General features: G+C 59.1%; 1 protein-coding gene across 2 annotated transcripts in view; it reads left to right on the top strand.

Moving 5' to 3' along the window:
• DNAJC16 (DnaJ heat shock protein family (Hsp40) member C16) overlaps positions 1 to 13,204 on the top strand; it is a 28,940-nt gene that overhangs the window by 6,780 nt on the left and 8,956 nt on the right. The window contains exons 4-13 of one of the 2 annotated variants that reach the window (XM_068169932.1): positions 1,032 to 1,216; positions 2,224 to 2,328; positions 3,591 to 3,749; positions 5,158 to 5,288; positions 6,388 to 6,571; positions 7,533 to 7,715; positions 7,921 to 7,997; positions 9,407 to 9,487; positions 11,046 to 11,144; positions 12,340 to 12,507. In XM_068169932.1, the coding sequence (XP_068026033.1) occupies positions 1,032 to 1,216; positions 2,224 to 2,328; positions 3,591 to 3,749; positions 5,158 to 5,288; positions 6,388 to 6,571; positions 7,533 to 7,715; positions 7,921 to 7,997; positions 9,407 to 9,487; positions 11,046 to 11,144; positions 12,340 to 12,507 (1,372 nt within the window). Of the gene's footprint in view, positions 1 to 1,031; positions 1,217 to 2,223; positions 2,329 to 3,590; positions 3,750 to 5,157; positions 5,289 to 6,387; positions 6,572 to 7,532; positions 7,716 to 7,920; positions 7,998 to 9,406; positions 9,488 to 11,045; positions 11,145 to 12,336; positions 12,508 to 13,204 lie in introns of both variants that reach the window. The other variant, XM_068169931.1, reaches the window with a different exon arrangement.

Here is a 13,204-nt window from a genome sequence, read left to right as displayed (position 1 = left end):
GGCTGAACAACCCCAGATCCCTCAGCTGCTCCTCACCAGGTTTGTTCTCCAGACCCTTCACCAGCTGTGCTGCCCTTCTCTGGCCCTGCTCCAGCAGATAATTAGGAGCACAGGGCCATGGATAGCTCCTCAGGAGGCACAGGGCCATGGATAGCTCCTCAGGAGCACAGGACCATGGATAGCTCCTCAGGAGGGACAGGGCCGTGGATAGCTCCTCAGGAGCACAGGGCCATGGATAGCTCCTCAGGAGCACAGGGCCATGGATAGCTCCTCAGGAGGGACAGGGCCATGGATAGCTCCTCAGGAGCACAGGGCCATGGATAGCTCCTCAGGAGCACAGGGCCATGGATAGCTCCTCAGGAGCACAGGGCCATGGATAGCTCCTCAGGAGGGACAGGGCCATGGATAGCTCCTCAGGAGCACAGGGCCATGGATAGCTCCTCCGGAGGGTCAGGGCCGTGGATAGCTCCTCAGGAGGGACAGGGCCATGGATAGCTCCTCAGGAGGGACAGGGCCATGGATAGCTCCTCAGGAGGGACAGGGCCATGGATAGCTCCTCAGGTGGGACAGGACCGTGGATAGCTCCTCAGGAGGGACAGGACCGTGGATAGCTCCTCAGGAGGGACAGGGCCGTGGATAGCTCCTCAGGAGGGACAGGGCCGTGGATAGCTCCTCAGGAGGGACAGGGCCGTGGATAGCTCCTCAGGAAGCACAGAGCCATGGATAGCTCCTCAGGAGGCACAGGGCCATGGATAGCTCCGCAGGGGGCTGGGCAGGGGCCAGGCAGGGGGCTGGGCAGCGGCAGGGCAGGGGGCCAGGTAGGGGCCGGTCTGGGGGCCAGGTAGGGGCTGGGCAGGGGCAGGGCAGGTGGCCGGGTAGGGGCCGGGCAGAGGGCCGGGTCGGGGCTGGGCAGGGGGCCGGGCAGGGGCCGGGCAGGTGCCAGGCCCGGTGCTGGGCAGGGGCCGAGGTCTGCAGGCTCCCTCTCCCGCGGGGTGCCGCTGAGCTCTCCCCGCCCCGCTGTGCCGTTGCAGGCGTGGGCATCGGCGTGGTTCACGCCGGCTACGAGCGGCGCCTCGCCCACCACCTGGGTGCCCACAGCACCCCCTCCATCCTGGGGCTCATCAAGGGCAGGGTCACCTTCTTCCAGAGCGCCGTCCTCCGCGAGAACCTGCGGCGCTTCGTGGAGAGCCTGCTGCCCGGCAACCTGGTGGAGAAGGTGAGGCGCCGGCGGCTGCCCTGCGCTCCTGCAGCGCTCTCCTCTCTCTGCCCTGTTGAGCTCAGCTCCCCCCTGCCCTGTTGAGCTCAGCTCCCCCCTGCCCTGTTGAGCTCAGCTCCCCTCTGCCCTGTTGAGCTCAGCTCCTCCCTGCCCTGTTGAGCTCAGCTCCCCCCTGCCCTGTTGAGCTCAGCTCCCCCCTGCCCTGTTGAGCTCAGCTCCCCCCTGCCCTGTTGAGCTCAGCTCCCCCCTGCCCTGTTGAGCTCAGCTCCTCCCTGCCCTGTTGAGCTCAGCTCCTCCTTGCCCTGTTGAGCTCAGCTCCTCCTTGCCCTGTTGAGCTCAGCTCCTCTGTGTTTTGTTTGTTGATCACCTTCTATTTGTTTTGTTTGTTGCATTCAGCTCCCCTCTGCCCTGTCTGTTGCATTCAGCTCCCCTCTGCCCTGTCTGCTGCATTCAGCTCCCCTCTGCCCTGTCTGCTGCATTCAGCTCCCCTCTGCCCTGTCTGCTGCATTCAGCTCCCCTCTGCCCTGTCTGCTGCATTCAGCTCCCCTCTGCCCTGTCTGCTGCATTCAGCTCCCCTCTGCCCTGTCTGCTGCATTCAGCTCCCCTCTGCCCTGTCTGCTGCATTCAGCTCCTCTCTGCTCTGTCTGCTGCATTCAGCTCCTCTCTGCTCTGTCTGCTGCATTCAGCTCCTCTCTGCTCTGTCTGCTGCATTCAGCTCCTCTCTGCTCTGTCTGCTGCATTCAGCTCCTCTCTGCTCTGTCTGCTGCATTCAGCTCCCCTCTGGTTTGGCTGGTTGAACTCAGCTCCCCTCTGGTCTGTTGAATTCATTCCCTGTATCCAAAAGCACAGCCCAAGTCCCCCTGTTGCAAAGGCAAGCCTTCAGTCTGCTTCCTGCAACACCTGCACAGCTTTTCCAGGCTCAGTTCTGCTCCAGACACCTGCTGAGAGAGCACTGCAGGTGTGCAGCAGCTCAGAGCTTCCAGCTAACCCCTTGCTTCTGTTTAAAGATTACAGATAAGAACTACATCCACTTCCTCTCCAACTGGAAGAGAGAAAACAAGCCCCATGTGCTGCTCTTTGACCACATGCCAGTTGTGCCACTCTTGTACAAGGTGAGCTGCCTTCTGTCACTCTGCTGCTGCCCTGGATAGTCAATCACAGGGTCCCACAGTGGCTCAGTAATCAATCACAGGGTCCCACAGTGGCTCAGTAATCAATCACAGGGGCCCACAGTGGCTCAGTAATCAATCACAGGGGCCCACAGTGGCTCAGTAATCAATCACAGGGTCCCACAATGGCTCAGGTTGGAAGAGACCTCAGAGATCACCCACTCCAACCTCCCTGCCATGGGCAGGGACACCTCAACCAGCCCAGGTTGCTCAAGGTCTCATCCAACCTGCCCTTGAACACCCCCAGGAAGGAGGCAGCCTCAGCCTCCAGGGTCTCACCACCCTCACACTGAAGAGCTGCTTCCTCAGCTCCACTCTAACTCTGCTCTGCCTCAGCTTCAAACCATTCCCCCTTGGCCTGCCTCCAGACACCCCCATGAATAGTCCCTCTGCAGCCTTCCTGCAGGATCCCTTCAGCTCTAAGGGAAAGGGAGAAGAGAACCTCTCTGGATCTGCTGGATCATAGAATCAGTAAGGTTGGAAAAGACCTCAAGTCCAACCTATCACCCAACACCTCCTGACTAACTAAACCATCCTGGGCAGGATGCTGGTGGCCTTCTTGGCCACCTGAATACAGAATTAACCAGGTTGGAAAGGACCTTTGAGATCATGGAGTCCAACCTATCCCCCAACACCATCTGATCAATTCAACCATGGCACCAAGTGCCTCAGCCAGGCTCTTCCTAAACACCTTCAGGGATGGGGACTCCACCACCTCCCTGGGCAGCACATTCCAATGGCCAATCTCTCTTGCTGGGATGCTGGGAAGAACTTTCTCCTCATCCCCAGCCTGAACCTCCCCTGGCACAGCTTGAGACTGTTGCCTCTTGTTCTGGTGCCAATTACTCTCTGGGAAGAACTTTCTCCTCAGCTCCAGCCTAAACCTCCCCTGGCACAGCTTGAGACTGTGTCCTCTTGTTCTGGTGCTGCTTGCCTGGGAGAAGAGACCAACCCCCACCTGGCTTCAACCTCCCTGCAGGGAGTTGGAGAGAGCAAGAAGGTCTCCCCTGAGCCTCCTCTTCTCCAGGCTAAGAAACCCCAGCTCCCTCAGCCTCTCCTCACAGCCTCCTCTCACTCTTCTCCAGACTGAAAAGGCCCCAGGGCTTCAGGTGCTCTGGGGAGGCACTGGTGGGGGTGTGGGGGGGGGTTAGAGGATGCAGTTTGGTGCCTGGGTTGACCCTGCCCTGGGGCTGTGCTCTGCCCAGCTGACCGCCTTCGCCTACCGCCACTACCTGGCCTTCGGCTACGTCTACGTGGGGCTGCGAGGCACCGAGGAGCTGTCCCGCCAGTACAACATCAACGTCTACACCCCCACCATCATGGTCTTCAAGGAGCACATTGACAGGCCTGCTGATGTGGTGCAGGTACTGCTGAGAGCCCTTCCCCTCCCCCAGCAGCCTGGCTCCCTGGGCTTTCCTCAGCCAGCTGCGGGCCAGCGCTGCGCTGCAGAGCAAGGAGCCTCCGGGAGCTTCAGCAGGGGCAGAGCGTGGCCGTGAGGAGGGAGGGAGCTCAGCAGGTTTCAGCTCTGGGGGCTGATCTTTTGGGGTGGGGGGAGGGGATGGCTGCAGGTAGCTGCTCAGTCTCAGGGCCTCAAAGCACCTCAGGTGGTTTCAGTATCACAGTATCAGCAAGGTTGGGAGAGACCTCAGAGGTCATCGAGTCCAACCTGGCACCACAGACCTCATGACTGAACCATGGCTCCAAGGGCCACATCCAATCCCCTCTTGAACACCTCCAGGGATGGGGACTCCACCACCTCCCTGGGCAGCATATTCCAACTCTATCTGGGAAGAACTTTCTCCTCACCTCCAGCCTTAACCTCCCCTGGCACAGCTTGAGACTGTGGCCTCTTGTTCTGGTGCTGGGTGCTAGAGAGAAGAGTCCAACCCCTTCGTGGCTACAACCTCCCTTCAGGGAGTTGCAGAGAGCAAGAAGGTCTCCCCTGAGCCTCCTCTCCTCCAGGCTAAGCAATCCCAGCTCCCTCAGCCTCTCCTCACAGGGCTGTGCTCCAGACCCCTCCCCAGCCTTGTTGCCCTTCTCTGGACACCTTCAAGTCTCTCAATGTCCTTCTTAAACTGAGGAGCCCAGAACTGGACACAGGACTCCAGGTGTGGCCTCAGCAGTGCTGAGCACAGGGCACAAGGACTTCCCTGCTCCTGCTGGCCACACTGCTCCTGCTGCAGGCCAGGATGCCCTTGGCCTTCTTGGCCACCTGGGCACACTGCTGGCTCATGTTTAGGTCCCTTTCTGCTCGGCTGCTCTCAGCCACTCTGCCCCCAGCCTGTAACTCTACCTGGGGTTGTTGTGGCCAAAGTGCAGCACCTGACACTTGGATGTGTTGGATGCCATGGGGCTGGTCTCAGGGGGGCTGGTCTCAAGGGGGGTAGTTTCAGGGGGGCTGGTTTCAGGGGGGTAGTTTCAGGGGGTCTGGTTTCAGGGGGGCTGGTTGCAGGGGGGCTGGTTGCAGGGGGGCTGATTTCAGGGGGGCTGGTTTCAGTGAGGCTGGTTGCAGGGGGGCTGGTTGCAGGGGGGCTGGTTTCAGGGGGGTAGTTTCAGGGGGTCTGGTTTCAGGGGGGCTGGTTGCAGGGGGGCTGGTTTCAGGGAGGGTTGTTTCAGGGGGGGCGGTTTCAGGGGGGCTGGTTTCAGAGGGGCTGATTTCAGGGGGGCTGATTTCAGGGGGGGTAGTTTCAGGGGTGCTGGCAGCCTGCCGCCGAGCACGACGCAGCAGCTCTACCCTCCTCACCCTGCCTCTGCTCCCTTCCTCCTCCCCAGGCACGAGACATGAAGAAGCAGCTCATTGATGACTTCCTCTCCCAGAACAAGTTCCTGCTGGTGGCCAGGCTCACCAGCCAGAGGCTGTTCCAGGAGCTGTGTCCTGTGAAGAAGTCTCACCGGCAGCGCAAGTAAGGCTCTGAGGGGGACTCTGCTTTGGTCCCCGAGGCTCTGGGGGATGCTCCTAAAGCCACCTGGGGTTGGATTGGGAGGGAGAAGGGCAACAGCTGGCTGGATATCTGCATGGTCTGATAGTTGCCCTGCCTCTACTGGGCATATCCTGGGAGAGAGTGTGGGTGGAAGGGAGGAGGGACAGGGAGGCAGGTAGTGGCGGTAGGCAAAGGCAGTCAGCTGGGCCAGAGCACAGCACCAGGGCAGGGTCAACCCAGGCAGCAAACTGCATCTTCTAACCCACCCCACCCACCCACCCAGTGCCTCCAGAGAGCACCTGAAGCCCTGCTGAGTGATTTTGAGGCAGAAGGGGAAAGAGCTGGCCTGCATCCTGCTGGCTCTCTGCATCATTTTGGTAGTTTGCCTGCCTGTGCTAAGCATATCCTGGGACAGAGTGAAGGTGGAAGGAAGGAGAAACAGGGAGACAGGCTGGGCTGGGAGGCAGGAGCAGGCTGCCTGCAAGCACAGATTGGATTTGGAGGAAGGATCTGGAGGTGCTGGAAGGTGTCCAGAGAAGGGTCATGAGGGTGAGCAGAGGGCTGGAGCTGCTCTGCTGTGAGCACAGACTGAGGGAGTTGGAGTTGTGCAGTCTGGAGAGGAGAAGGCTCCCAGGAGACCTCATTGTGGCCTTCCAGGATCTGCAGGGGGCTCCAAGAAAGCTGGGGAGGGACTTTGGAGGGTGTCAGGGAGGGATAGGACTGGGGGGGATGGAGCAAAACTAGAAGTGGGGAGATTGAGATTGGCTGTGAGGAAGAAGTTGTTCCCCAGGAGGGTGGTGAGAGCCTGGCACAGGCTGCCCAGGGAGGTGGTGGAAGCCTCCTGCCTGGAGGTGTTTGCAGCCAGGCTGGATGTGGCTGTGAGCAACCTGCTGCAGTGTGAGGTGTCCCTGCCCATGGCAGGGGGTTTGGAGCTGGCTGAGCCTTGAGCTCCCTTCCAGCCCTGACAGCTCTGTGCTTCTCTGACTCCTGGCTCTGCAGGGTGGCTCCAGCCAGCGGCACGGGGTTGATGCTTTCCTTGGGCATCCAGGATGGTTTTTAATCCTCTCCTTGTCTTGCCCAGGCACTGTGTGGTCTTGCTGACTGGAGAAGGTGAGAAGTATGCTGAGGCTTATGAGGCCTTTCTGGCTTTTGCTGTGGCCAACACGAAGGACACTCTGAAGTTTGTGCACACCTACAGCGAGCGGCAGCCCCAGCTGGCAGAGGCCTTGCTGCTGGCTCAGGAGAAGTACAGAGGAAGATCAGCTGTGAGCCTTTCCCTTTGTGCCTTCCCCCTCCTTCTCATCTCTTGCTCTTAACATCACTTTCTGTGGGGTGGTGCTAAACTTTGACCTGACACCTGAGCCTGGCTGAATTTGAAGCCACAAAGGTGCTGAAGGCAGTGGAGCAGCTCCAGGCTGAGGGAGCTCTTTAGACTCATAGAATTGTCAGGGCTGGAAGGGAGCTGAAGGCTCAGCCAGCTCCAACCCCCCTGCCATGGGCAGGGACACCTCACACCACAGCAGGTTGCTCACAGCCACATCCAGCCTGGCTGCAAACACCTCCAGGCAGGAGGCTTCCACCACCTCCCTGGGCAGCCTGTGCCAGGCTCTCACCACCCTCCTGGGCAACAACTTCTTCCTCACAGCCAATCTCAATCTCCCCACTTCTAGTTCTGCTCCATCCCCCCCACTCCTATCCCTCCCTGACACCCTCAGAAGTCCCTCCCCAGCTGGGAAGGGAAAGGGAAAGGGAAAGGGGAAGGGGAAGGGGAAGGGAAGGGAAGGGAAGGGAAGGGAAGGGAAGGGAAGGGAAGGGAAGGGAAGGGAAGGGAAGGGAAGGGAAGGGAAGGGAATTAACCAGGTTGGAAATGACCTTCAAGATCATCAAGTCCAACCTCTCACCCAACACCATCTGATCAACTCAACCATGCCACCAAGTGCCTCAGCCAGGCCCTTCCTAAGCACCTCCAGGGATGGGGACTCCACCACCTCCCTGGGCAGCACATCCCCATGGCCAATCTCTCTTGCTGGGAAGGATTTCTTCCTCACCTCCAGCCTGAACCTCCCCTGGGGCAGCTTGAGGCTGTGTCCTCTTGTTCTGTTGGTGGTTGCCAACCAGTGGTCTCCAGAGGCCCCTTCCAGCCCCTCAGCCTCTCTGGGTGTGTGCTAGCTGTGGGTGGTGAGCAGCAGCTCCCCCCTCTGAGCCCTGTGCTGCTGCCCTGGCCAGGTGGTGCTCCTGGAGAGACGCAACGAGGCGGGCAAGGTCGCCTACAGAGCCTTGGAGGAGCCCTGGCAAGGCAGCAAAGAGGACAACTTCATCCTCCTGGATCTCCTGGACCAGCTGAGGACAGACCCTGGCCTCCTCTCTTCAGAGACTGTCCTGGCAGAGCTGAATGATGAGCTTGCTCCTGTGAGTGCCCTTCCCCACCTCACCCTTGCAGCCAGTGCTGTGCTGCTCCTTCTTGGCCGTTAATGTCTTAAAACACCAAGGTCAAGGCTCTGAGAGGTTTTCCTGCTCCTGGGAGGCAGCTTGGGGCATGCTCTGAGGGTTCTATTTAAGGGCTCTGGGCAGCTCTCACTTCCTTTTTTCCCCCCCCTCTCTGCTTTGCACACAGATGTTCCTCATCCGATGGTTCTACTCCACGCTGGGCTACATCTCCGACTGCTGGGACAGCTTGTTCCACAGCAACTGGTATGGACTGCCTGCTAGTGGATCTGGAGGGGGAGCAGGGTTGCTGTTAGCAGGGCCAGGTGCATAGCAGGGCCAAGTTCTTGCTGCCAGCACCTGAGGACATCTCAAAACAGACATAAGCACCAGCTCTGGGCTCCCCAGCTCAAAGAGGGACAGGGATCTGCTGGAGAGAGGCCAAGGGAGGGCTACAGGGATGCTGAAGGGGCTGCAGCACTGCCCTGGGAGGAGAGGCTGAGTGCCCTGGGGGTGGTTAGTGTGGAGAGGAGAAGGCTGAGAGGGGATGTAATAAATGTGTCTCAATATCTGAGGGCTGGGGGGTCAGGAGGGAGGGGACAGGGACAGGCTCTGCTCACTGCACCCTGGGATAGGACAAGGAGCAATGGATAAACTCCAGCACAGGAGGTTCCACCTCAGCATGAGGAGGAACTTCTTGACTGGGAGGCTCACAGAGCCCTGGAGCAGGCTGCCCAGAGAGGCTGTGCAGAGCTTCTCTTCTTCCTTCACTCTGCCCTGCTGAGGCCACACCTGGAATGTTGCAGCCAGTTCTGGGCTCCCCAGCTCAGGAGGGACAGGGATCTGCTGGAGAGAGGCCAAGGGAGGGCTACAAGGATGCTGAAGGGACTGCAGCACTGCCCTGGGAGGAGAGGCTGAGAGCCCTGGGGGTGGTTAGTGTGGAGAGGAGAAGGCTGAGAGGGAATTTGATCAATGTCTATAAATATCTGAGGGCTGGGGGTCAAGAGGGAGGGAACAGGGACAGGCTCTGCTCAGCTGCACCCTGGGATAGGACAAGGGGCAATGGATGTAAACTCCAGCACAGGAGGTTCCACCTCAGCATGAGGAGGAACTCCTTCACTGGGAGGCTCACAGAGCCCTGGAGCAGGCTGCCCAGGGAGGTTGTGGAGCCTCTTTCTCTGGATCCTTTCCAGCCCCACCTGGATGTGTTCCTGTGTGACCTGTGCTGGATTCTCTGCTCCTGCTCTGGCAGGCAGGGGGGTTGGACTGGATGATCTTCAGAGGTCTCCTTCCAACCCTTAACATCCTGTGAGCCTGTGAGATGATCTTTAAGGTCCCTTCCAAGCCAACTGTGCAGCTGAAGAGTGAGGCCACCACAGTGACACTGGCCTTGAGGCTGAGTGTGTGGCCATGATGCTCCTGAGACCCCTCATCCATTGCTGCTTTTCACCACTTCCCTGCCAACATAGCTTAAAGCAGTTCCATTTCCATCCTCCTCCCCATGGGGGTGGGAGCAGGACAGCCCTCAAAGCATCCTGACCATCTCTTGAGAGCCCAGGAAAGGAGCTGAGGGTTTTGGGGAGACCCACAAGGTATTACTTGGGGTAGATGGGAGCTGGGAGGCAGAAACTGCAGAGCCCTGAGGCCTGACTGCTCTCTGCACACCTTCTCCTCAGGAGGGAGATGATGCCCCTGCTGTCCCTGCTCTTCTCTGCACTCTTCATCCTCTTTGGCACTGTTATCGTGCAAGCTTTCAGGTGAGCGTTGGAGATGCCTTTTGGGGGGGGCAGACCTAAGAAGAACAAGCTGCCAGTGCCTGAAGGGGGCTGCAAGAAGGCTGGTCCTGCCGCGGGCGGGGGGGAAAAGCGGAGTGTCGCGCCGTTCCCTTCAAAGGGGAATTAGCTCAACTGGTAGAGCGCTCGCTTAGCATGCGGGAGGTGGTGGGATCGATACCCGCGTTGTCACCAGTGGTGTGCCCCAGGGATCAGCGCTGGGCCCCATCCTCTTTAACATCTTCATTGATGATCTGGATGAAGGGGTCGAGTCAGTCATCAGCAGATGACACCAAGTTAGGAGCAGATGTTGGTCAGTTAGAGGGCAGAAAGGCTCTGTAGAGGGACCTTGACCAACTGGACAGATGGGCAGAGTCCAATGGGATGGCATTCAACAAGTCCAAGTGCCAGGGGCTGCACTTTGGCTACGGCAATCCCATGGAGAGCTACAGGCTGGGGGCGGAGTGGCTGAGAGCTGCCAAACAGAGAGGGACCTGGGGGTGCTGATTGACAGCTGCCTGAATATGAGCCAGCAGTGTGCCCAGGGGGCCAAGAGGGCCAAGGACATCCTGGCCTGCATCAGGAACAATGTGGCGAGCAGGAGCAGGGAAATCCTTGTGCCCTGTACTCTGCTTTGGTTAGGCCACACCTGGAGTCCTGTGTCCCGTTCTGGGCTCCTCAGTTTAAGAAGGACATTGAGAGACTTGAAGGTGTCCAGAGAAGGGCAAGAAAGCTGGGGAGGGGTCTGGAGCACAGCCCTGGGAGGAGAGGCTGAGGGAGCTGGGGTTGCTTAGCCTGCAGAAGAGGAGGCTCAGGGGTGACCTCATTGCCCTCTACAACTACCTGAAGGGTGGTTGTAGCCAGGTGGGGGTTGGTCTCTTCTCCCAGGCAACCAGCACCAGAACAAGAGGACACAGTCTCAAGCTGTGCCAGGGGAGGTTTAGACTCGAGGTGAGGAGGAAGCTCTTCACCGAGCGAGTTGTTAGCCATTGGAATGTGCTGCCCAGGGAGGTGGTGGAGTCCCCATCCCTGGAGGTGTTCAAGGGGAGATTGGACGTGGCACTTGGTGCCATGGTCTAGCCATGGGGTCTGTGTTGATAGGTTGGACTTGATGATCCTCGAGGTCCTTTCCAACCTTTGTGATACTGTGAGACTGTGGAGAGGGACTGTGTGCAGAGGTCTGCAGTGAGAGGACCTGGAGCAATGGCTTCAAACTAGAGCAGAGCAGAGTGAGAGTGGATGTGAGGAAGGAGTTCTTCACCATGAGGGTGGTGGAACACTGGGACAGGTTGCCCAGGGGCCTCATCCCTGGGGGTATTCAGGGTGAGGCTGGAGAGGGCTCTGGGGGATGTCCCTGCTGGCTGCAGAGGGACTTGGATTAGGTGACCCTAGGAGGTCCTTTCCAACCCACACCACTCTCTGGCTCTATGACTCTTGTTCAGGCTTGCCTGCCAAAGCCTCCTAGGGGGTGTAACAGCCCAGCCAACACCACCTCAGTGCAGCCTTGGTGCCTTGAACTCACCTGGGGGCTCTTCCCTTGCAGTGATTCGAGTGAGAGCAGGGACTCTGCTCCCTCGGAGAAAGAGGAGGCTGCCACCAAGACAGAGAAGAACGACACCAGCTGCAGCAAAGAGACCAACAGGTGCCCTCTCTCGTGGCTCCAGGAGGCTTTCCTGCCAAAGCACTGCCTGGGGAGCACCTCTGCAGGAGCACAACGTTAGGTGGCCAGCAGGGAAGGGCCCAAGTTGCACAGGGGCAGCAGAGGGCCAGCAGAGGCACTGCGAGGGGAGGCAGAGGGGGGGCCAGCCAGGCCCCAGGGGGGAACACACTTGGGGGTTAAGCAATTCCCACCTGCTTTATCCCAAACAACATCCTGGAGGGAAAGGGAAAGGTCTGAGTGAGTGATGAAGATCCAAGGCTGAGCACTGCTCTGGTTGGGACAGGTCTGAGTGAGTGGTGGAGGAAGATCCAAGGCTGAGCACTGCTGTGGTTGGGACAGGTCTGAGTGAGTGGTGGAGGGAGATCCAAGGCTGAGCACTGCTCTGGTTGGGACAGGTCTGAGTGAGTGGTGGAGGGAGATCCAAGGCTGAGCACTGCTCTGGATGGGACAGGTCTGAGTGAGTGATGGAGGAAGATCCAAGGCTGGGAACTGCTCTGGATGGGACAGGTTTGAGTGAGTGGTGGAGGAAGATCCAAGGCTGAGCACTGCTCTGGATGGGACAGGTTTGAGTGAGTGATGGAGGAAGATCCAAGGCTGAGCACTGCTCTGGTTGGGACAGGTCTGAGTGAGTGATGGAGGAAGATCCAAGGCTGAGCACTGCTGTGGTTGGGACAGGTCTGAGTGAGTGATGAAGATCCAAGGCTGGGAACAGCTCTGGATGGGACAGGTCTGAGTGAGTGATGAAGATCCAAGGCTGGGAACAGCTCTGGATGGGACAGGTCTGAGTGAGTGATGAAGATCCAAGGCTGAGCACTGCTCTGGATGGGACAGGTCTGAGTGAGTGATGAAGATCCAAGGCTGAGCACTGCTCTGGTTGGGACAGGTCTGAGTGAGTGATGAAGATCCAAGGCTGAGCACTGCTGTGGTTGGGACAGGTCTGAGTGAGTGATGGAGGAAGATCCAAGGCTGGGAACTGCTCTGGTTGGGACAGGTCTGAGTGAGTGATGGAGGAAGATCCAAGGCTGAGCACTGCTCTGGTTGGGACAGGTCTGAGTGAGTGATGGAGGAAGATCCAAGGCTGGGAGCTGCTCTGGTTGAACTGGCTTTAGCTAGACAGCTCCATCCTCAGCCTGGTGCCTCCTTGCCCTGTCACTCAGCCTGTGTCCTGTTGCAGCAGGGCTCCCAAGAAGGGCTTTGTGGAGGTGACTGAGCTGACAGACATCAACTACAACAGCAACCTGGTGCGCCTGCGCCCCGGCCACATCAACGTCGTCCTCATCCTCTCCAACTCCACCAAGACCATGCTCCTCCAGAAGTTTGCCATGGAAGTCTACAGCTTCACAGGGTAGGTTGGGCTCCTCTCCTGGGTTTCAGCAGCTTGTGAAGGGCAGCTCTGAGCCCAGGGAGGAGCGGTGCCGGCTGGACTGGCAGGAGGCAGCGCTGCTGGCGAGCGATGCAGGCTGTGCCCTCACACCACACCAAAAGCCCAGCAGGGGATCCCAGCATCCACCCAGGGCTTGGGAGGGGCTTCTGGAGATCATTCAGTCCATCCCAGAGAGGTGCTGGAGTCTCCTTCCCTGGAGACTTTCAAGACTCATTTGGATGTGTTCCTGTGGGACCTGCCCTAGGGGATCCTGCCCTGGCTTGGGGGTTGGCCTGGATGATCTCCAGAGGTGATCCTGTGGGACCTGCCCTAGGAGATCCTGCTCTGACAGTGGGGCTGGCCTGGATGATCTCCAGAGGTGATCCTGTGGGACCTGCCCTAGGGGATCCTGCTCTGGATTGGGGGCTGGCCTGGATGATCTCCAGAGGTGGTCCTGTGGGACCTGCCCTAGGAGATCCTGCTCTGGCTTGAGGGGATCCTTTCTCCCCCCCAGTGCTGTCCCTCAGTGGCCCTGTGGTGCTGTCTCCCTGCCTGCCCCCCCTCACAAGCCTGCCCAGCAGGCCCTGACCAGCCTTGGGAGCCAGCTCACCCTGCTTGGCATAGCATCAGTCAGGGTTGGAAGGGACCACAAGGATCAGCCAGTTCCAACCCCCCTGCC

Source organism: Melanerpes formicivorus, unplaced genomic scaffold (genome assembly GCF_026170545.1).
Source record: "Melanerpes formicivorus ecotype bairdi unplaced genomic scaffold, bMelFor1.0.p_v2 SCAF_245, whole genome shotgun sequence".
Taxonomy (NCBI): Eukaryota; Metazoa; Chordata; class Aves; order Piciformes; family Picidae; genus Melanerpes; species Melanerpes formicivorus.
This window is presented reverse-complemented; position numbering and strand designations above follow the sequence as displayed.